This window comes from Pavona decussata, unplaced genomic scaffold (assembly GCF_977016875.1).
Source record: "Pavona decussata unplaced genomic scaffold, jaPavDecu1.1 SCAFFOLD_609, whole genome shotgun sequence".
Classification (NCBI taxonomy): domain Eukaryota; kingdom Metazoa; phylum Cnidaria; class Anthozoa; order Scleractinia; family Agariciidae; genus Pavona; species Pavona decussata.
This window is the reverse complement of record NW_028145863.1, coordinates 38,035-60,308: the sequence shown is the minus strand read 5'-3', so window position 1 is coordinate 60,308 and position 22,274 is coordinate 38,035. Positions and strand designations below refer to the sequence as shown.

Here is a 22,274-nt window from a genome sequence, read left to right as displayed (position 1 = left end):
TCAATAACCTAGGCTTGCAATAGTTTGATTCACCCATGTCATGGCGCTATCTGATCCATCACACCATAGTTTCCGCTCAGACTGTCTCCTTTTAAGATGAGGAACCAAAGGGCACCCAGTCGATAGGCAGCTACAACAACAATCACGTCCCCTTCGGTCTCAAGCAATCCACCCTCATACAATGTAGTGTCTCCACTAATAAAACCTCCACCATGAATACACAGCATAACCGCAAACGCTGAGCTGTTGCATTTGCAGGGATGAACACGTTAAGCTGTAGACAGTCCTCACTTATCAGAGGGCGTTTGTTCAGCCGGCCGGTGGGCCTACAATTTGAGGGCAGATCTTGTTAGTTTCGTTTGTTTGTAGCGTTGAAGTCCACTTGTTCGGTGGTCAGCTGGGAATTTAGAATCGTTCCGCCTTGGCAAATGGGATTCCTACGTAGCTTTTAACAGTCTTGTTCCATGGCTGGCAAGTTAGTTATTGACCCACTGACTGGACCATAAGTTGTTTTAACTATTGAAGTGATCGTGGAATATGTGCGCAAAACAAGGAGTGAGTAAACTATCGCTTGAAAATAAAATGTGGTCATCATCTGACGGTGGATCTAAGCTATTATGATTCAGCAAGCTACACTGCACTCCCCGCTTGAATCGGTATGCTTGATGTTGCGTGACTGTTAAGTGACATAACGTGCGTGACGCCTCCAGTAGTTTGGCTACGGAACCAAACTACAATCGTCGCCAAAACTCTTGGGAAGATTCAATGCTATGTTTTACCTTGCCTTCACGTTCCTCCCCTCTCCAGTATCAATCTTGAGTTTCAACTGTGAATCTTTAGGCATTATTCTTGCATTATTTATCGTGGGGAATTCGGATCGAAAAACGAAAACGGAAAAGCAAATAAACATGATTTACCGGGCTTGTTTTTTTAAATTTTTCCACTGAAGAGAAACTGTTTGCAGTTCTTTTGCTTCCTCCAAAATTCGACTCGCTACAGATTAAAGAATGGTACAGACTGTACGTATCTTTATTTCTCCCAGCTCACGAAAAGCAAATACTATGTTGTAGAAAGAAGCAGAGATCGATACAACGTAGAATTACGGTTTAAAGGTTATTATATTTCGGCTGGCCAAATCAGCCTTCTTCAGGTACAATGAAAATTTACATTGGGGCATACGCTTATATAACAAATATAACAAATATAACAAATATAACACATATTTGTTATATAAACGTATGTCCCAATGTAAATTTTCATTATCAGTACCTGAAGAAAGCTGGTTTGGCCAGCCGAAATATGGTAACCTTTAAACCGTAATTCTACGTTGTATCGGTCTCTGCTTCTTTTATCATTTGTATTTGTTAAGCCGATGAGATCAACAATTGATCCAACGTATACCAGCAGAATTATCGTCCACAGTTGTTGCTTAGATATTACTATGTTTTAGAGTTCAGTTCTCCGCATCCGAGTGAATTCCTCCCGAGGGGGTGGGGGGTACTTTACCCATTTTTGGGTATCAGGGTGCCGCTGGGGGTTTGCAACCCTGGCCCTGTTTAGGACGAAATTAACCTTAAATACCCACCCTGTGTAGGACAATGTCCTCTACTTTGAGACCCTATTTAGGACAAAGGACAACATCTAGCTCTTGTGTCACACAAGTGTTTATTGGCATTAAAGGCCCACTGTCACTTACCGGACGTGATGTTCCACGCATTGAAACACAAATACCAATCACAACAGATAAAATAATACACTACCTAGAAGTGATGACGAAAAATCCCAAAATTTCGCATTAGCAGCAGTGAACCATAAGTGGAAACTCAATCGACGTGAAGCATTGCTCGCTAAAATAAATACAGACTAACGTCTCTGATTTCGGATTGCCAAATACTTGACGACAGTCTTGCAACTATACCCTGTCTAGGACGGGTCCAGGGCAGACTTGTTTGAAATTATATACACTGTTCAGGACAGAGAGGCCAAAAACCATACCCTATCCAATGGCACGTCCCCGTATAGCCCATATAAGGGAGTACCCCCCCCGCCGGGTGAGGAGGGTACTTACTTATAGGAGGCTTATGGGGATGTGCCACTGGATAGGGTCGCATTTTCACGACTGGATTGACTATAATGGGGTTGCTTTTTCAATAGAGTTACTAGAATGGGGTCGCACATTTTCGGATTTTTGGGGTAAGAAAATTATATTACGTAGGGATTCAAAATGGTCTCGGTTAAAAAGGTCAGAAAGTTGTTGGTTATTAAATGTAACAATCACCTCGCATTACGTTCTTTTCTTGAAACCAAAGCTTCAATATCAACCAGTTACACATTAGCACAAAACCACTCGTCCAGAACAAAATAGATGCGTAAATAGAAAGTGACTTAGTTGGGATCGCGAAAATTACATTTTTCCAACAGCGACTAAGATGGGGTCTATAACTGGCCACAAAAATGCTTTAATGGGGCAGGGGCTCTGAGAGGCCAGCGGCAGATACACAGCAAAACTGAACCCAAGTATCCCACCCCCCCCCCCCCCCGGGTGAATTCCAAACACCGTAGAACACGGAAACATTCAGTTGAAAGTGTACTGTGTGTATATTTCAATAATTCCGAACTCCAGAGTGAAGAAACAGGACGACAACAACACTAAAGGCAAAATTATCTTCAGGTAAGTTCACGAGACATGTTGATGTCTAATAGTCATTACTGGCGTGTGTGTGTTTAGGTTTTATATCAGTATAATAATAATAACAACCTTATTTATCCACGGAATCCTTATCACTAAAAAGTGGTCTTCTAAAGAGCCGTGCGCATTAAACCTAGTGCTAAAAAGCTAAGGCATTAAAATTAACAAACACAATTGAAAAATCCTATAATAGGTGCTAAAACTAAGTTAGAAAAATTCTAAAATACAATAGCGGAATAGAAACTATTTAAGGTGGCTTACTACAGTTTTTCCGAGACTTAGTAGCGCGCGCTATGATAGCCCGCCACACGTCAGTAATTGTCGCGCGTGCAAAAATGACGCAAGTAACCTCAAGAAGTAACAAAAACCACTTCAGCACTTGAAAGGCGTCAAATCTCTTTGGTATGTGTAGCGATAGTTTCAAAACTCCGTTCAAACATGTAATCAAGCCTAAAGCCGAAAAAATATGGCAAAAAAGTTTGATAAACATTCGGTAAAAGAGCTATAAATTTACTGTACCTTTCTCGCAGGCGATACGTGGCGTTACATGAGCGCGAGCTTAAATAAAGGGCATGCGCAATTCAATTCTCGTCCGAGGTTGTAAAAACCTGTCTTTGATCGAAGATTGCTCGAAAACTTACCGTACAACTTATGATGAAATTTTCACGGTTGATTTGTTCGGGTGAATCACGTTTGGAGCCAAAATTTTTGAAAAATCTGTAAGACAGATTTTGAGCTATTTTTGATTTCACATTCTCTTAGTTTGCACAAAAATTGTCTCACAGATTTTTATTTTACTTTGCATGAATGTTAAATCAGACCCAATTTCTTATTCTTGAAATTTTCAGGTGGGGTCATACGGGTAGAATTTGAGAAAAACGTGACTTAACCTACTAATGCCCAGTCTCTCATTGGGTACTCGGTCGCTCGTTTTGGCTATTTGTTGACGTTTAATTGTTCAAATTTCACATAGAATCGTAAAAGACTTAAGCAAACAGTAAATAGTGAAGGGAAAAACAGCTTGGAACCTTTTTTAAAAGAGTTAAAAGTTGTGCCCTTATACTCCATTAAAACTGTAGTAAACCACCTTAAAGTAGTGGCTTGCTTAGCCTCCGCTGACAGACTGTTCCATGTTACTGCGCCCCTATAACGAAAACTTTTCTTGAGGGCCTCAGTGTTCGGTCGCGGAATAAACAAGTTATGTTGTACACCTCGCAGATTATGTCTATGAATGGTATTAACGCTAGCGAATTTATCAGACAGGTATTCGGGTACGAGGTTATTTACAATTTTTAACATTAAAGATTTCAGTTGTTTTGCACGTCTGTCAGCGAGGCTATTCCATATAAGAGCATTGAGAATCAAGGCCGATCTGTCGTCCCAACTAGACACTGTTATTATGCGTGCAGCCCTGTTTTGTAATTTCTCTTGTTTTTGGCTGAGGCCATTACCGATAGAGCCCCAGACAGCGCTGCAATAATCGAGATGCGGAAGAATCAATGACTTGTAAATCGTGACAAGGGTACTCTGGGGACATATCGATCTTAGCCTCCTCTGGGCAGCAAGTACTTTAGCAACTTTACTGACGACTTCGGAGATGTGAGCCTCCGACGAGAGTGTTTCATCAACCTGAACGCCCGGGCATTTGTAACTATTGTCTCTTTCAATTGAATGCTCATCAAGGCATATGTGAGGTTCACTAGGGAGCAAAGAGACTCTCTGGAACTGGCTTGTGCCTGTAAACAGACATTTAGTCTTGAGGACATTAAGACTTAGACGGTTAGAGTCAACCATTGTTTCAGATTTCCTAGATCGTGAGTCAGGGATGAAAACAGCTCTTCAGGATCTTTGGAGGCAAACGTGAGTGAGATTAGTTTCATCGGCGTACATTCTCACATCTGACAGAAGATTACGTTTACAGTTTGGGAGATCATTTATGTACAGTAAGAATACCAGGGGGCCAAGAATTGAACCTTGAGGCACCCCACAACCAATAAAGTTAGTTTCAGAATTATCGTTGTTTATAACTGTAACTTGAGTACTATCAGAGAGGTAGTCTCAAAAAAGATTGAGACTTGCACCTTTAAACCCATACAGCTTCAATTTTGATAGGAGGATCTCATGGTCAATAGTATCAAATGCCTTTTCTAAGTCAATAAACAATGGCATTTGTCAAACCGTCGTCGATGTTACAATACCAATTATCTGTGATATCAATAAGAGCTGTAAGAGTAGAGTGCATAGGTCTAAAGCCAGACTGAAATTTCGAAAGTAGCTAATTGTCATTTAAATATGCATATACCTGATTAAAGATGGCTTTTTCAAGGAGTTTGGCAATTACATAAAGTACAGAAATTGACCTGTAATTAGCCGGGTCAACCCTCGAGTGAGCTTTGAAAATTGGAGTTACTCTAGCACTCTTCCAGTCTTTGGGAATGATTCCAGTGGAAATAACTAAATTGAAAATATGTGTCAGGGAAGACGCAATAAGTGTAAACGATAACTTTAGGAGGCAAGTTGGAATACCATCGAAGCCATCAGCCTTGCCCACAGGAATATCGTTCACAAGTTTGCGCAATCCATCAATGGTCAGAGTAGTTCAAGCTCGAAGGTGCTGTCACAGGATTCTACAAAATCACGAAAATTGACTCGAGGAGGATTTATGTTAGCCGCTAAGTTAGGGCCAACATCAGTGAAATGCCTGTTAAAAGCGTTGCTTAGCTCATGAGGATCAGTTATCACCGTGTCACCAATAATCAATTTTGACGCTGGTGACGGTTGCGATTCGCTTTATTCTGCCTCTTTCCCATATCAATCTTTTGATTTCACGGGTGAGCCAAGGAGCCTCCGAGTTTCTAACTCTCCTTTTCTTAACAGGTGCATGAAGGTTGGCTACTGCTAAAATTGATTGTTTCCACATCTCCCATGCTCTAGTAGGATTATCAATTTGCTCTATTATGTCCCAAGGAATCAGCGCTATGTCATTCATAAAGTCATCGGGCACAAAATTTTTATATTGTCTCCATTCAATTATTAGCGGGAGCGACCTAGGGCATGTTAATTTTCTAGAGACATAGATTAAGTTGTGATCGCTGCAACCAATCTGAGACACACCTGATGTAACAAATTTGTCTGGCTCATTGGTATGAAATAAGTCGACAAGTGATTTGGAACTTGATGTAGCGCGAGAAGGCTCCCTGATCAATTGAGCACATTGATACGATTCACCGAGTTCAATAAGGTGTCTAGCCTCATTAGCTGGGGTAATTGCCATCATGTCACAGTTGATATCACCTAGTATATTTGATTCAAGATTTTCCGCTTCAATCTTTCTCAGAAGGACCTCGAACCTATCAAATATCTCAATTGGTGAGTTCGGAGGTCTGTACCAGTTTGAAAGAAGAAATGGCTTAGCCTTGGGTTTTTGATTACTCTCTAGTTTTTTTCATTACTCTCTAGTAATCATGTGAAATTTATGGTAAAATGATAGAAAATAACGCGATTTTACCTCAACGTTTTTGCTCGACTTCGCAAGGGAGTCCCGTGGCTTGTTATGTGCCCGACTTCAGAAGATCACTGCACGCACAGCAAAATAGACGACGCCGAGTTCAAGGAATTTTAATATGAAGGTTACCCGCGGTGTAATCTAATTTTATTCTTACAGCTAATAAACTTAACCCTTACAATACAAAATATCCCATAATACACAGCTGTGGTAAAAAGAAAGGAAACAAACTCATCCTCACCAATAAACCTAACCCTGACAATAGTCCATAAAGCAAAAAAAAAAAAAAAAAAAAAAAAAAAAACCAATAAATTATATTGCACTGGAGATGAGCCGACTATGAAGTTGTATATATCGAGCTGTATGAAATGCTAATGCTTGCACTCGCACCGATGTATATTGATCAAGTTAGGGCTAGGGTTTGTAGCGTTCACTGAAGTCGCCAATAGGTGGATATGCAACATTTGAAGTACTATATGGCCAGCATTTTTAAAAGTCTGCTAAGGCAGTAGATCAGCGATTCCCAGGAATTACTTTGCACGAACTAGGCTGAAGCGGAAACGTTGTTGTTTTAGAGTCCAGTTCTCCGCATCCGAGTGAATTCCATAGAACACGTAGAACACGGAAACATTCAGTTGAAAGTGTACTGTGTGTATATTTCAATAATGCCGAACTCCAGAGTGAAGAAACAGGACGACAACAACACTAAAGGCAAAATTATCTTCAGTTCACGAGACATGTTAATGTCTAAATGAACGATTATGTAGTCATTAGTCAGTGGCGTGTTTGTTTTTAGGTTTTATATCAGTATTGCATTACTCTCTATTAATCATGTCGAATTTATGGTAAAATGGTAGAAAATAACGCGATTTTACCTTAACGTTTTTGCTCGACTTCGCAAGGGAGTCCCGTGGCATGTTATGTGCACGACTTCAGAAGATCACTGCACGCAGAGCAAAGTAGACGACAGCGAGCTCAAGGAATATTAATATGAGGGTGATCCGCGGTGCTATATTAAATTTATTCGTTTACTTTCAATCTTTGTTTTTTATGGACTATTGTCACGGTTAGGTTTATTGGTGAGGATGTTTTTATTTTATTTTATTATTTTTTTTTTCATTTCTTTTATCGAAGCTGTGTTTAATGGGCTTTTTTGTATTGTCAGGGTTAGGTTTATTAGCTGTGAGGAAGAAATTATATTACACCGGAGATGAGCCGACTATGAAGTTGTATATATCGATGGTATGAAATGCTATAAATGCTTGCACTCGCACCGATGGTATATTGATCTAGTTAGGTCTAGGGTTTGTAGCGTTCACTGAAGTCGCAAATACGTGGATGTGCAACATTTGAAATACAATGTAGAAAAATTATAAAAGCCTGCTAAGGCAGATGGACCATCGATCCGCCGGAATTAATAAGATATTGCAGGTCACGCGAACTAGGCTGAATCGGAACGTTGTTGTTGTTGAATTTTCTTATCATTTCTTCGCAACGATAATTAATTAGCTATCGACTTACCAAGTTGTATCGCACTCACTATTTTCAAAACTTTAGAAAATTCATTGTCTAGCCAGGAAAACATTCGTTCGAGAGTCAGCCTTTTTGAAAAAATAATGATGCCGATTGTTGACCACCACGCTTATTTGAACAATAGTTGCGTGACTTTTTAATCTATAATCAACATGTCTTGTTATGTGCATTTAAAATCCATCGTAAGAAAGCAGCGAATCACATACAGCAAGCACATCGAAAAACAAATACTTTAAGTGCTGAATCGTTAAACAGGAGCCGAAAAGGGCGCTTCTTTGGCAGTCATTAAGAAATTGTTATGGGTTGCGTGAAGTGCGATGTTCGTAGTGATTTAATTGATTACTAGATGCGAAGAGCTGTCATCTTGCTCTGTCTTAAATATTTAAACACGCTGGTCAATACTGGTGCAAATAATATTAAAATTTATAATATATTATGTAGCGCAAAGTGATGATTAAGTGCGCAGAGGACCGTGAACGAAATCCGTAGAAGTTAGTGACAGCTCTAATCAGCCAAAAATAGAAACGAAGACAATAAGGAAGGCTGCAGCCATGTGGAACTGACTAACGCGATAGCCGGCTTAAATTCAAACGCTTGCCAATCGGTCATTTCCACAACGCCTGACAATGGCTTAACAAGTAAGAATCTGAAATATCATGTCGCTGTCGCATATCGAATGCTGTTCCTTTTCTCACTTGCATACTCATCAAGAGTTTTTTGCGTAGCAAATAGCGAAATTGTAAGGTTTGTATGAGGAAAAAAGGGATCTAGTGTCTTAGGGAGTGTTCATTATTTATAGGGAGGAGGGCTGGCAAATGGGAGGGGGGCAAGCGAAGTTTACTTCCCTATTTGGGGGAGGGGGGTCAGAAAGGTTTTACTCTGGATCTGGGGAAGAGGGGGGGGGGGGGAGGACAAAAAAGTTTGAAGGTTGATATCATTAGTTTTGGGTTTTTTTAAATTCTTCAAAACGGCATGACATTTAATGTACTTGTACCACAGTAAATCAAACCATAATCTCACTCCAATAGTTTACACAGCAAATGGGTTCCATTCAATGGATTTGCTAGTTAGATATGTTTGGATTTCACTGGCTGCACCAACAGATAGGCCGCCCTCAGAAATAAGTTAATCTATGCCTTTCACTAGAACGGTTGGGTGAATACTGTCAGTGTTTTGCAGACAGATCATGTCATCTGACAGTGGCAATATAACTTCTTCTGCACTTTGCCCAGTTAAGGACTCCACAACTGCAGCTTGGCACAGTCTTTTTTCTCTTTCCTTTCCTCTGTTTTGCCTTTCTCTTGGCCTCTTTCCGCCTCCTACTCACTGCATTTTTTTTAAGTGTCTGCCAGTTGTACAAACACCCTCTTTAGCTGCCTTGTGGTATTTTCCAGACTAGTGATTACACTCTGTATCACTCCAACCTTTACATTAACATACGTAATAGTTTCTTCCACTTCTAGCGTAGCAAGCAAAAGGCAGGCGAGTAAAGCGCTAAGTGGAGGATGAGAGTATGGTTTGATAATAGATGCACCATTGGGAGGGGAGGTGGTGAAAAACGTTTACATGTTCTAGCTGGGATGGGGGGAGTTATTCTTCATCACAGAGGGGGGGGGGGGGGGAAGTTCCAAGCGTTCCGTTTCCCCATTTGCCAGCCCCCCCCCCCTCCCCCCCTCCCCATAAATAATGAACACACCCTTGTAGGGGTATCCACCGATGTAGCGGTCGACATCTCGGAAGACTCTCGGTCGATTTATCGAGCAGGTAGCGGTCGAGTTTCCGTCGAGTATCAGTCAAGTATTGGCCATGTATCGACTGATGTGTAAGCGACAGTCGGCCGCTTCACGCTATCGATGTTAGGTCGTTACTTCGCCTGCAGATCACCGACATATCACCGAGAGACCACCGACAAATCATCGAAAGTTGATCGACGTCGGATGTTGTTTCTTACAAGGGGTGTTGACCGAAGCAGCCGACACCGCGATACACGAGTAACGATGAAAGACACCAAAAGTCAATTTAAAAATAAGGGAAGAAGGGAGAAAATTAATTACGTAATTAACCAGAGCTGACCATGTGACTGGGAAGTATCTGTCAAGTCTCAGCGTTCGCAATTATACAATGGATGAATAATATAGTACACCCAAACTCTCAAGTGACGTAAGACAACGAAAGCAAAAGGTGCATTCCTTAGTAAACCAATAGTGTCCGAGGCAAGATAAAGTGAAAAGTAAGTAAGTGAATGAATGATTTAGTAACAAATGCAAAAAGAAACACGCCCAGAATCATACGTCTGGACTTACAATTTCATAAAGCTAACTACTATAAAAAAAGAACTAATCACAAACTATTGACAAACCTGCAAAGACATATAAAATTGAAAAGGCATCTATTCACAAAACAGCGTTTATGACGTTCAGTTATGACACGTGGCAGCCTTTTCCTAAGTCTTCTTGATTTCTGGGCTGGAAGCAGTTCATGAAGGGGATGAGTATTATCAGCAGTTATCTTATCCCATAGTATCTTTGATAGTAATTAGATCAGTTATAGGTGTATATGTGCTGGTATAGGCATAACGTAGAGCCCGCTTGCAAAACCTATCAATTTGGGAAAAATATTTACTATAGTGGGCACAAGCCCACACCTCAATCGCATAGGTGAAAAGGGACATTACCAGGCTGTCAAACAGTAGTGTGAGCTCTTGTAGTGAGTAGCCGTAGTATTTACAAACTCTAAGAATGCAAAGTCTAGAACTCGGTTTGCTTAGCATATTTTCTAATTGAGTGTCCCAATTACATGGATATTCATTGACTCTAACTCCTAACAGCTTTAGTTCACTGTTCCTAGCTATTCCATCAATGGACTCTGGGAGGGGCATCCTGGTTTCACATTCATTATATATCCCAAGGTATACCCCCAACACCAGATCATGGATCAAGGCGAAGTGAAGAATTATTTTTAAACAACAATGACTCGCATTTTCGGCCGATATTTGAGTCCAAGAAGATGGACAAGGCTATCAATAATTCTCTGGTTTGTTTTGATGGCTGCCATTGCCAGTCTCCACCTTGCTGTGTTACCATCTGTCAGTGGGGGATATAACGACGAATGCTTCCTACCTGATGAGAAGCAACAAATGCTTAGAATCATGGTGCAGAATATTTCCCGGGCGTTTGACAAGTTTGGTGTTGTGTACTGGCTTGACTATGGTAAGTTTTAGTCCATGCTTTGGAAGGGAAGTGGAAGAATGTCCCCAGAGGTGGAAGAATGGATTTGGAAAATTACTTTATAATAATTATTAACAATAACACTCTTATAATCACAAGCTGCTCATGGCGTTTTACGAAACAAAATGAAACAAAGGAAAAAAAAATTGAAATACAAGGTTGAAAACTAGGAAGAGACTATTCTTGGGACTGTTTTAAGGTGGATTTCGACTGTCGCGTAATACTATATGCCTGGTAATCAAATGATAGCTGTAGTTTTCACATATCTTTCACATACATCTATTCCAATTAACGTCGTGGGATCAAAGTATAAGGCTATAAAGATTCTTTGTTTTTTTTTTGTTTTTATGAATAAGTTTATCAAAATCAGCTGTGCCTCGTCCGTCCAGTGAAGATATTCGATGGTGACCCATTTGGATGAAAGAAATGTTAGGTTAGCCTCTTTGAAGATACCTTAAAGCTTTAAGCTTTGATCTGACTACGCCAATTGAAAAAGCTGTATGTAGCTCATCAACATTCAAATCCTAGCAGTGATCAGATAATATTTTATTAAAAAAAAAAAGCGTTCTCTGGTTAAAATTTAGAAAAGGTTAAAAAGAGCTTTTGATTGCCAGTCTGCAATCTTTGACAAGTGATGAATAAAAAGCGCGAACATGAAATATATACCAGAAAAAGTGTGAAAAAGCAAAATTATAATACAAACAATAAAAATTCTTAGGGGGAATATAATGTTAAACTGAAGTTCGTAGTAAAAGTTTAGCATTTTATTTCCACTAAGAATTTCTATGGTCTTTATTATAATCTTGCTTTTCACACTTTTTGCAGTATACATTTCATGTTCGCGCTTTTTACTCATCACTTGTCAAAGTTTGCAGACTGTCAATCAAAAGCTCTTTTTAACCTTTTCTAAATTTTAACCAGAGAACGCTTTGGAAAAAAAAAAAATATCTGTTACCCTGGTTACTCGTCCATTTTTAAAAGTATTCAGGATGTTTGTCACACGAACCTAAGAGCTGAACTCGAGGCTACTGCAGCCGGAATTTAAGTCTGGTCACATAACAAAACATAATAGCAAAACAACATCACAACAAAACAAACAAAAACAAATACACACAAAGTGATTAACATGTTTGCCGTGCAGGAGTTCGAGGAGGACATTAAGAAATTTATCTTGTCGTTAAACTTTTTAAAGCTGGTCTGACGTTAGCCGGTAGACTATTCAACAAACGAGCTCCACTGCAGGAGAAGTTGCGTTTTATAAAAATCCGTGCGGAGCTTAGTCAGACCAAATTTGTTTCCTTTGTTTCTGAGCTCATAATCAGTGCTGAATGGCCTGAACAAGTCTTGCTAGTTCTCTGGGGTTTGACTTTTTGGTTTTACTCGTCTGGTGCATGATATAAAGGCCATCCCACGCAAGTCTGTTACGGAGCTTGGAGGCACTTGTGTAGAATTCAGACCTACAGTAGTTATAATCCTAACAGCTCGATTGTGTAGTTTAACTTGTCGGCCAAGTCGTTACTTAGACCCTCCCACACAGGAGAGAAGTAGTTGAAATGCGGTTTAATAAGAACTCGATGTAGCAGTATGGTCTTTTCTTCAGAAATGAATGGCCTGAACCCTCTTAACAGCTCCTATATCAGAAGTAATAATTTTAGCAATCTCATCCATATGTTTAGACCATGATAAATTCTAGTCAATGAAGGTCCCCACCTATCTCGTCAGAGCGGTACTTGAATCCGGCTGGGACCTCTGAATTTTAAATATGGTGCCTTAACCACTACGCTACACTACAAAAGAGCCGAGAGTTCAGAATGGAAGGACTCGCTTTCTAATTAAAAAAAAAAAAAAAAGCGGGGAAGCGGTCAAGATTTAACCCTCGGAAATATCTCATCAGCAGAGCACGTGACCGATAAATTTTGTGTAGGATAAAACGTTACGTTGGCAATTCATTTTACTTGAAGGAAATGGATTAGGGTATCTAAGGCTTCTCTCTGAATCCAATGGATCTAGCAATACGGGCAAAGGGATCAAGTCGGTGTCGAGAACAGCGATCGCAGTTACCAGTTTTTAGTCGGTCGTGCCTCGATACCACAGTCTAGTCGTTATGCAAAGAATCTGAAGTTTGGCTGCCCCCTCATCGCTAGCGATCACCGACGGTCATGGAAGTTAGAAAAAGCTATCAAGGTGTCATCTTCGAACGTAGGGAAACAAGGCTATACAACTTTCTTCGGTGTATTCCATCGCGTTGTCACTAAATCGCACGTTTCGCATTTTTACGTGATCGTCTTTTGTAGTGATCTTATGTGGAAACCATGAGCTATTTATTTTCGTTTAACTAATGACGTTTGTTTACGTTTGTCCTAATTAGGTTTTAACTGGTCAAACAGACGGATAAACTTAGCGACGCAAAAGCTGACCTCATTGCTTAGCCTCGGGAGTAGGTCTCTTCAACTTTACAAAGCGGGAAGAATTAATAACCCATTTTTTTTCCTTTTACTTTCTAATTTCAGGGACATTGCTCGGTGCTTATCGCTCGGGTGATATTATTCCTCACGATCATGACGCAGATATTTCGTTTCTCTTGAGTTCAAACCCTTCACAAGCCTTCCGTGAATTAGCTGTGTCTGGTATCAATGCAAATGGACTAGCGGCGACATATGAGAAAGTGTCTCTTGACTTCGTTAGGTGGAAAGCTCAGAACAGAACAGCTGGTGAGAAAGCGGAAGTAATGCTTCAAAAATTTTACCCAGCTTCCATAAGGGACAATTATCTGGTGAGATGGCATCACACATTGGAGACCTTTCCACTGTCGTGGGCTCTACCCACTGCGAGAATAAACTTCCACGGAGTCGATATCGCTATTCCTAATTCGCCGAAGCGGTTACTAGCATTCAGATATCCGTGGACTTACAGAACGTTCGGATTCCAGTTCCCCTATAAGTGGAAGTGTTGGATGCCCTGTTTGTTAAGATCAAGCAATGGGTGCTAAAATTGAAGCGTATACCTCTGGCTAACAACGAGCAGTGGTTATCGATTTAACGTTAGTGGCTGTTCTCCTAGCGGACATTTTTCAATTGCAGGTCGTTGCAACTGAAGGTGGCCGGATGGAGCAACAGTTGCCTTTTGGTGGCTTCGTACCCTGTCCTCAACCCTATGCCACGATTTGTCTACCGTAGAACGATCGTTTTAGTTCTTCACTCCTATTCGCTTCATGATGCCGATTGATTTAACCTGTCATTTTCAAATTGTTATTGGATTATTATTGGGGGAAGCTGGGATGGTGCAGTGGTGAGAGCACTCGCCTTCCACCTCTGTGGCTGGGTTTGATTCCCAGACTCGGCGCACATGTGGGTTGGGTTTGTTGTTGGTTCTTGTCCTTGCTCCAAGAGGTTTTTCTCCGGGTTCTCTGATTTTCACCTCTCCTCAACAACCAACACTTTTAATTCAAGTTCGATCGGTGAAGTGTCCCCATTTAGTGTTCAGCGATAAATACATTGACACTTAAATAAAGCGATTTATTTCGTTTGTAAATATTCACCATAGTGGAGGTGGATAGTGGTGAGGGCCTTCAACTGTTCACAGAAACTTACCTGAATTATTCTTTTGATGTACTTTAAGCCAGTAGATAACCTATTACAAATTGTCACTTAATTTATGTCAAAATGACCAAAAAGCAAACAAACAAAACAAAACAAAACTTGCATGAACTTCAGAATAGCGGCTGGAAGGTCAAACCGACTACCGTCCGGACTTTCTAAGCAGCCAATCAGCATGCAGAAAAAACCTTATCCACTGGCTTGGTGTATATGGTAATTACGTAAACGATGTTTTGTTGTTGTTGTTGTTGTTGTTGTTGTTTGTTTCGTTCGAAAGACTATCAGCTGACAGTTGCTCGGAGAAAATTTCGCCACTAAATTTTCTTTCGAACCAAGCAGAGCTTTTCTTTCTGGCAAGTTTTTTGATGTACGAAGTCATTCGCGTCTCTGGTATTTCGTGTAGTTGGCTTGTTTAGCGTCCCAATTTTTTCTCTCGGGGACGCTAAACAAGTAAACTACGCGAAATACCTGAGACGCAAATGACTTCGTACATGCTACACAAAGACTAGCTTGCCATGAAGAAACGTTCTGCTAGTAGGGCACACAAAACTTAGATTCCCTGATGTCAGAATACTTAGGGTATTATTGGTGTTCATACTTGTGTATTACTGAACGAAACTTCAAAGCCGAAAGAATGAATGTCTAGCAATATATTTAGAAGTCTTGATTGCTGCGGACAATACCCCTTTTTTGGGCAAGGAAGCGCCAGTTCCGAAATCTCAGATATCAGTTAACTGAAACTTTGGCCATGTGTTAGTTGTCAGTAAAACATTTGGCCAGTTGTAAGATGTTCGTTGAATTTTATATCGCATTTACTTGAATGAATTTGACTTTATGTCACTATTGCGTAGAACTATCTTGAATAGTTCCTTTCAGAAAGATTCCTTAAGGAAATAAGGACGTTAGTTACACATATAGCAAGTTAAAGGCACAGCCTCGTTCCCAGTGAGGCGAAGAGAAGGGACCCTGGAACGAGGTTGATTAAAAACAATTCGTTTTGTATGTACTTTGAAAAACTTATTGAGTCGATACAACGTCTCCTTATAATTACGCATTTGATATCAGACTAGATGGAAATTTCTGTTTTTTTTTTTCTATGAGCATATGGAATATGGCCTTTTCTTATTTCATCGTTTAACTTTTACACGGGATAAAACTTCCAGTTTTAAGGCTTATTCAGAACTACCGATTAATCTGGTCGATTTAGGTCAATTTGAGGAAGAAAATGAGTGAAAGGACGAAAGTCGATATCACTATTCTTTGTACATTTTTTTATAACACTATCTAGAACGTCTTTTGATTTGAAAAGATTTTATCTTAAATGATTATTTTGTTTAGTTTCCTAACCGCCATGTTTATCAAGTAATACTGTAAGGTTACATTTAGTTAAACAACTAATGATAAAAATAAGCGAAAGAAGACGCCATGTCATCATTTATGACGCCATGTCATCATTCAGTGAAAAGAAAAGAAATTGACAACTTAATATAAATAAATAGCAATTTCAGTGGAATCCACGGAGTGGCTCTTCTCCCCACTGTTTCCAGGTCGAATTGGAATTTGGAAATGTTGTTTTTTGTGGAGGAAGGAAAACCGGAGTACCCGGAGAAAAACCCTCGGAGCAGGGACGAGAACCAACAACAAACTCAACCCAGATATGACACCGAGCCCGGGAATCATCCCGGGCCACATTGGTGGGAGGCGAGTTCTCTCACTATTGCGCCATCCCTGCTCCCACTAATATATTCTGTGCAAGGCGATAAAACGTAAAATATACATGTAAAGGTGACTAATTAAAAAAATAGTTTTGCGTGTATGGAGTCTGATTGTGTGTTCAAGCATGGCCTTTTCTTCTTTATGAATAACATTTCATAAATAAGACACTCCAGTTTTCCTTTGCACTTCTTTAAAACGGAAAAGTTGTTGGTAAGGTCGCCGATGGTTTCCAGACCGTGGTCGTTCTTTAAGTGATTGCCGATTGCCGAATAACGGCGTTCGTCAATACGTTGGTGTAAATGTCGGCTGGTGTAGCTGACATACTCTGCATCACACAGATCACATTTATAATTGTACACAACGCATTCTTGGCTAATTATATGTGGTTTTGGCTCGCACATTTCGAGGTCTTCGCATATTTTGCGACTCTTAAACACAGGTTGAAGAGTGTGATCGATTTTGTTGCTTGGATCTGATAATTGTTTCTTTATTGCGTTCGCTGACTTTTGATCTTGTAAGGCAAAACTATTCTTTACACTTGAGAATGATAACATGGAGTCATCGAGACGTGGTGTAAAACTTCTTTCGCTTATTTTTATCATTAGATGTTTGATACTCAAGTAAGGGGAGTTGAAATGCTGGTCGTCATGGATGATCTTTATGATGAAGTAATTTTGCTACAACTACTAGAATCCTTTAGGTTTTTGTGTTTCGTATGTAATGCAAGCAGTCTCTCTTTTGTTCGAAAACTCTAAGTAAGCACGACGGATTCGAGGCGCGAGCGCCGAAGCCGCGAACAGCGCGCTCGCTTTCCGGTGCCCGCGCCACTCGCGGTTTCACCGCTCGCCCCTCGAATAAAAAAGAGACCGCTTCCAGAATATTTTTTCGTCCTTTTCTAAAGCTCGGTGGGATTACCAAATTTAAATGTTAAAAAAGCGAATTATTGTACTTGTGAATAAAATGGTAATCTTGTGAAAATGACCTGTTGGGCTTATGCTTTGCGGAACACAATGCTGTTAGACCAAATTCGTTTGAGACGACTTCGTCGTTAAATTAGGCCCACGTTTGTAAACAAAGGAAACCAGTGCAGTAATAAACATTCAATTAAGTTATTCCAGGCATAACGATTGTTGAAAGCAGGGTCGGGCAGCGCGCAAATTGCAAGAAGGATTAAAAACGAGGGAAGTCTTGCTTTCTTTCAGACTTTCATGTCTTTCCGTATCTTTGCTCTCCGCAATGGCTGCCTTCACGGAGAAATAATCGGTCCGAAAAATTATCCCTCTACGAGAGAACACGACGGCACTTGGTTGTTGAAGAGCCCACACTCTTAGAAGGATAGTTTGTCCTCAAATCCATCTAAATAAACGGATAAGGGGGGCTTATAAAATCAGGCGAATTGTCCATGTAAATTATTAGCATCTCGTTCAGTTACAGACGCGTAATATGTTTAAGATGGATATTCTGTCAGACAGAAAACTGAATTTTCAGGACCTAAAAATGGCCGACACATAATGGGTGACTTTAGATAAAAAGAAACAGTCAAACAAGCGTGTGTTATTTCCGGCACTAAATTATTAATATAACAATAAATAAATTTATTGCTATTTGAAGAATGCACGTTATCTAAGCTATGCTGTAAAGAAATCGGTTTAAGTTTCACGTGCTCGCTAACCAGAGAAATAGAAAAAATAGAAAAAAAAAAACACCATAACTAACAATCAGCCAACTTAATTCGAACATCCAGCCGTTGATTGAAAGAAACCGACAGACTATGTATCAAAAATTGGTTCGCGTCTGTATTATTATTACTTATTTTAAAATTTTATTTCTCTCTATAGAGTATTATAACTGCACATTTTTCGTTTATCTAAGTACCGAAGATAAATGTGTCGTCCGACTGCTAAAGCCCACTTAAGATTAGTCCTCACTTGGGTCATGCCATACCCCGCAAAAACGCGAGCTTGTGCATATTGGGAACAGCAGTAAAATATATATTCTAAGAGATGGTTTACTCTTAGTTGTGAGACTTCTGACAAAGAAGAGTGGAAAGGCGATTCACAAAGAAACTCGGCATTCAGTCTTGCAGCACTGCCGATAACAATTATGTGGAATATAAGTCTGCGCAAACAGACTCGCAAAAAAAAAAAAAAAAATTAAGCCGCAGACGAGCAAATTGGATCGACAAAAAGTCACTCGGTCGTTCATTTTAGTTTTATAGAACAAAATCTTTTCGTGGCTACAGTACCACTTTTCTCGACGCCCGTACAAAGGACTGAATAACAGCCACATACCAAACAGGAAGTAAAAACGTTTTTGCGATAAGGCGCTTACTGGCCTGTGTAACAGTGAAAACGAACAAAATCCATCAGATGTAACGCAATTGACTACTCTTTTATTTAACAGCCAATTGAAAACAGTATGAAACTAAGGTTGCTTTTTTAGTGCGACAATCAATACGATAAAAAGGTTTGTGGGGCTTTTTGTTTTCATATTGAACAAGGGAAAATATTCCCTTTAGTTAAACAAGAAAATTTGTCAAAATGGCGGAATTAGTCGTGACCCGATGATACTTGAAGTGGATTTCAAAATTATACTGCGGGGCAGACCATTTAGATGAAATTATTGAAATTATTAAAAAGAACCGTGATTTACAACAGTGTTAATTCTGGGCTGCATTTAGTTTGTTGCAAGTCTCAATTTAGTTTAAACGTTTACTGTTATTGTTATACTAACTAGAAGATTACAAGCTCTCTCTAAGCATATCAATAATTATTGGTCTATTACTGAGTACGCTATTTTGCCCCCCCCCCCTCCCCCCAAAGGGATTTGAAGGAGGGGAAGGGAGGGTAGCAATCCCTCAGATAAGCAATGGGTTTGTGAATTTTCTTTTCGAGAAATGATATGGATCGTAAAATGATATGGATCCTAAAAGGTCTGGACTGAATTGAAAGCGAACTGAATTTTAGAAGCCAGGTTGAAAAGGGGAGCCATTCTTAATTTCTTATCAGTCACGGGGGGCATAGAAATTCCATGGAATCCCCCTCCTCCCCAGCTAACCCTGGGAGAGAGAGAGCTGAAGCCATTGCCTTCCTCGTAGACTATCGACCCGATAATTAACGTCATTATGCATAAAAATGTAACACGGCAATTCTACAGTAAGCTAAAGTAGCCAGCTATGTTATAAACAACAGGAAACGTAAAATTATCAGTCTGGTGAAAATTGCTGAACTGTTGTCAGTTAAAAGAGCTGAGTTGATCACTGCTTTATCAAAAGGGACAAGAGAATAACCAGAAGCTGATCGATTTATACGTGATTTTAAACAATAGGCACTCCTCTAACAATAACACACTCGGCATCTTCATTCCTTAGGTACCACGACAACGTGTGCAAAGTGTATTCTGTCTATTACGTTTAGAGCTAAGATGTTTGCATCCTCTTAATTTTCGCAGTAAAGGTCTCCCAAAACGAGATTAATAAGGGTTTATTGAAGGAATGCACTCATCCGCTTACTCAATGGCCTTCGGGTCGACCAGTAAAGTTGCGAAACAGCAAAGGTTTTACAAACAAACTGAGAGAAAGCTCTCTATGAGGAATAAGTCAACAAAACCCACCTGGGGATTGGTATATCAGAGGAAAATGTCCATGCAAGGCTAAAAGATTGACCAAGAAATAAACAGTTGACCGAGACAAAAACCTCCGAGCCAACTGTGAAACTTTGAGGGTAATCTTTAAGGCGAGGGCATTATCTCCTGCTGGATGTACCAGCAATCACGAAAGGGCTTCCTTTACAGATTCATTACTCTACTTTAGAAAAGACAAAACAGCTAGTGATGGCCTCCTCTTTGTGATTGCAGCCAAATAAATACAAGCTAATTAGTTTCCTGTCGTTTCTTTGTTTTCCGGATCAAAAATTTTGCGCCACTGTTATCAAATCGGACGACTGTTATTAACCGTCTCATTACCGAGGTCCTATACTGTATCATGTGCCGTGTTTGTCCAATGACACTTCGAGTAATTAATCAGTGGGTTATATCTCCACTTTTCCTTGTTAATTATAAACATAACAATAGTATAGTTGTCCAAACAGCCTCTGTATGCTTTCTTGTAATATTCAATTACGTGGCCGTTTTGCTCTTTTTTTAGAAAGAGAATGGAAGAGGTCGTCACTTGCTGATCAAATGTTTCCACAGCTGCGTTTTGTCAAAAATATAAAATATAAATTTTACTTTCCCTTTTGTCCTTCAAGGGGGTCAAAACAAAACATTACAAAGCCATTGTTTATTTCTTGTCCAAAGACACTCTAGCGACGATCAAGTTCACAATTCTTGGAAACCTTAACATGTCAGTGAAGGCTAGAGTGAGTGTCCTGATTGGAACAATGTTCATTTAAAGCCATCAACTGAGGGGGTACAACCATATTCTACTTTCACCTATTTTAAGAGCGGAATCGACATGAAATTAATCAAATGGAAAAGGACATGCGACCAGGAAAAAAAATCAATAAACAAAGGATTAAACGGCTCAACACTTGGTCGAGCACGAAAGCTTTTTTCCGTCACGGTGCATGGGAGGGGAGGGAAACGAGGGGAAGGGGGTGATCTAAGGGAAACTGTTTGTATGAGGAAGCAAGATAATCGATGCGAAAAATATATACTGGGATATTAGTGTGAACTTGTGACGTTAAATACTTTAGTTAAGTCATACTTTATTTTAAGATTTAGGCGCGCGAAGCCAATAATAAGTTTTCGGGACTCAGTTTATTTAGTTCCTTTATTCTAAGTTTGCGCGGGAAACGCTCCCACCTGTTATACCTGTTCTTCTGATTGTTTTCTGTTTCCGCTAAAGACACTTACAACTCATGCTAGTTATAATAGAAATTACATTAGATCAGACCCTTTAGTGAGATTTCACGGCTTCCAAATCTGTCCCCTCTCCTAGCTAATTACCTTTTCTTCCTCTGTACCAATAGAACTAAACAACGCCTCCTAAATTATTACTTAACTTTTGCTGAGTCACATGTAATAGTTCTCATTGGCTTCGTTGCATAGGATTCACACTTGAGGGGTAGGTTGTAGCCTAGTTTAGTTTGATTTGATAGGTTTAAATAACCTCTTGTGAGTTAGCTTACAAAAAGGATGCGTTGAACATGAAACGAATTGGAACTTGTAGAGAGAACTTGTAGTTGTTGTTGCCTATGTTCAAGATCCCATATACTTGCGGTACCGCTTGAAAGAAGCCAGTTGCTCTGCTGTTCCCCGTGCCAGTACAAACTAAAAGGAACTACTTTTAGAAAGGATTAAAAGGATTAGATCAAGTGATTAAACGCCTTAGCACTTGATCGAGCACAGAAGGTTCTTTTTTTTTTTTTTTTTTTTTTTTTCCGGAGGACAAACAATTCCAATGAATTCACCTACCCCTCCACTAGCCTGTGAAAGCTTACACCATTGCTGAGTCTCTCGTAGGCTATTGCCTTGTTCGTTTCCGCCATAATGAATTAAAAGTCGAGCAAAAACTTTGCATTCTCGGTTAAGCTATTGCAAAATGAGATTTATAAGGGTCTCTGGAAAGAATGCACTTATCCACTCACTGCATGGCCTTCGAGTCGACCTGCAAATTTGGGAAGTAGAAGTGGTTTTATAAACAAACTTCGAGAAAGCTGTGCGTAATAATTTTTTTTAAAAAACAAACCACTTCAGGCGACTGGTATATCGAAGGAAAACCACCAAGTCTGAAAGATTGGCCGAAAATTAAACCCTTGGCCGAGAAGCAAACTTCTGAGTGCAGCTATTAAAGTTTGATGATAATCTTTAAGGCGAGGGCATTATCTCCTGTCGGATATGTCAGCAATACCGAAAGGGCTTCTTTTGCAGAATCATTGCTTTACTTTGGAAAAGACAAAACAGCTACTGATGGCTACTGCGTGAATGCAGCTAACTAAATGCAAGCTGATTAATTTACTAGTTGTTTATTTGTTTTACGGATCAAAAAGTTTAGTCCACTGTTATCA

General features: G+C 39.8%; 1 protein-coding gene and 1 pseudogene across 1 annotated transcript; one reads left to right on the top strand and one right to left on the bottom strand.

Moving 5' to 3' along the window:
• Window positions 1-592, bottom strand: LOC146449178 (carboxylesterase 1E-like; annotated as a pseudogene).
• A 10,069-nt stretch (window positions 593-10,661) lies between these two features.
• LOC146449177 (ribitol 5-phosphate transferase FKRP-like) lies at window positions 10,662-13,943 on the top strand. Its single transcript, XM_085101940.1, has 2 exons — window positions 10,662-10,936; window positions 13,465-13,943. Exons 1-2 carry the CDS (start codon window positions 10,696-10,698, stop codon window positions 13,941-13,943), a joined length of 720 nt encoding a protein of 239 aa, XP_084958066.1. The 5' UTR covers window positions 10,662-10,695.
• Window positions 13,944-22,274: the final 8,331 nt, after the last annotated feature.

Bases quoted from the DNA above. Each gene is read 5' to 3' on its own strand.
- LOC146449177 (XM_085101940.1), top strand. From the start codon at position 10,696: ATGACTCGCATTTTCGGCCGATATTTGAGTCCAAGAAGATGGACAAGG. The intron at 10,937-13,464 runs GTAAGTTTTAGT...TTCTAATTTCAG, and splicing joins TGTGTACTGGCTTGACTATG to GGACATTGCTCGGTGCTTAT.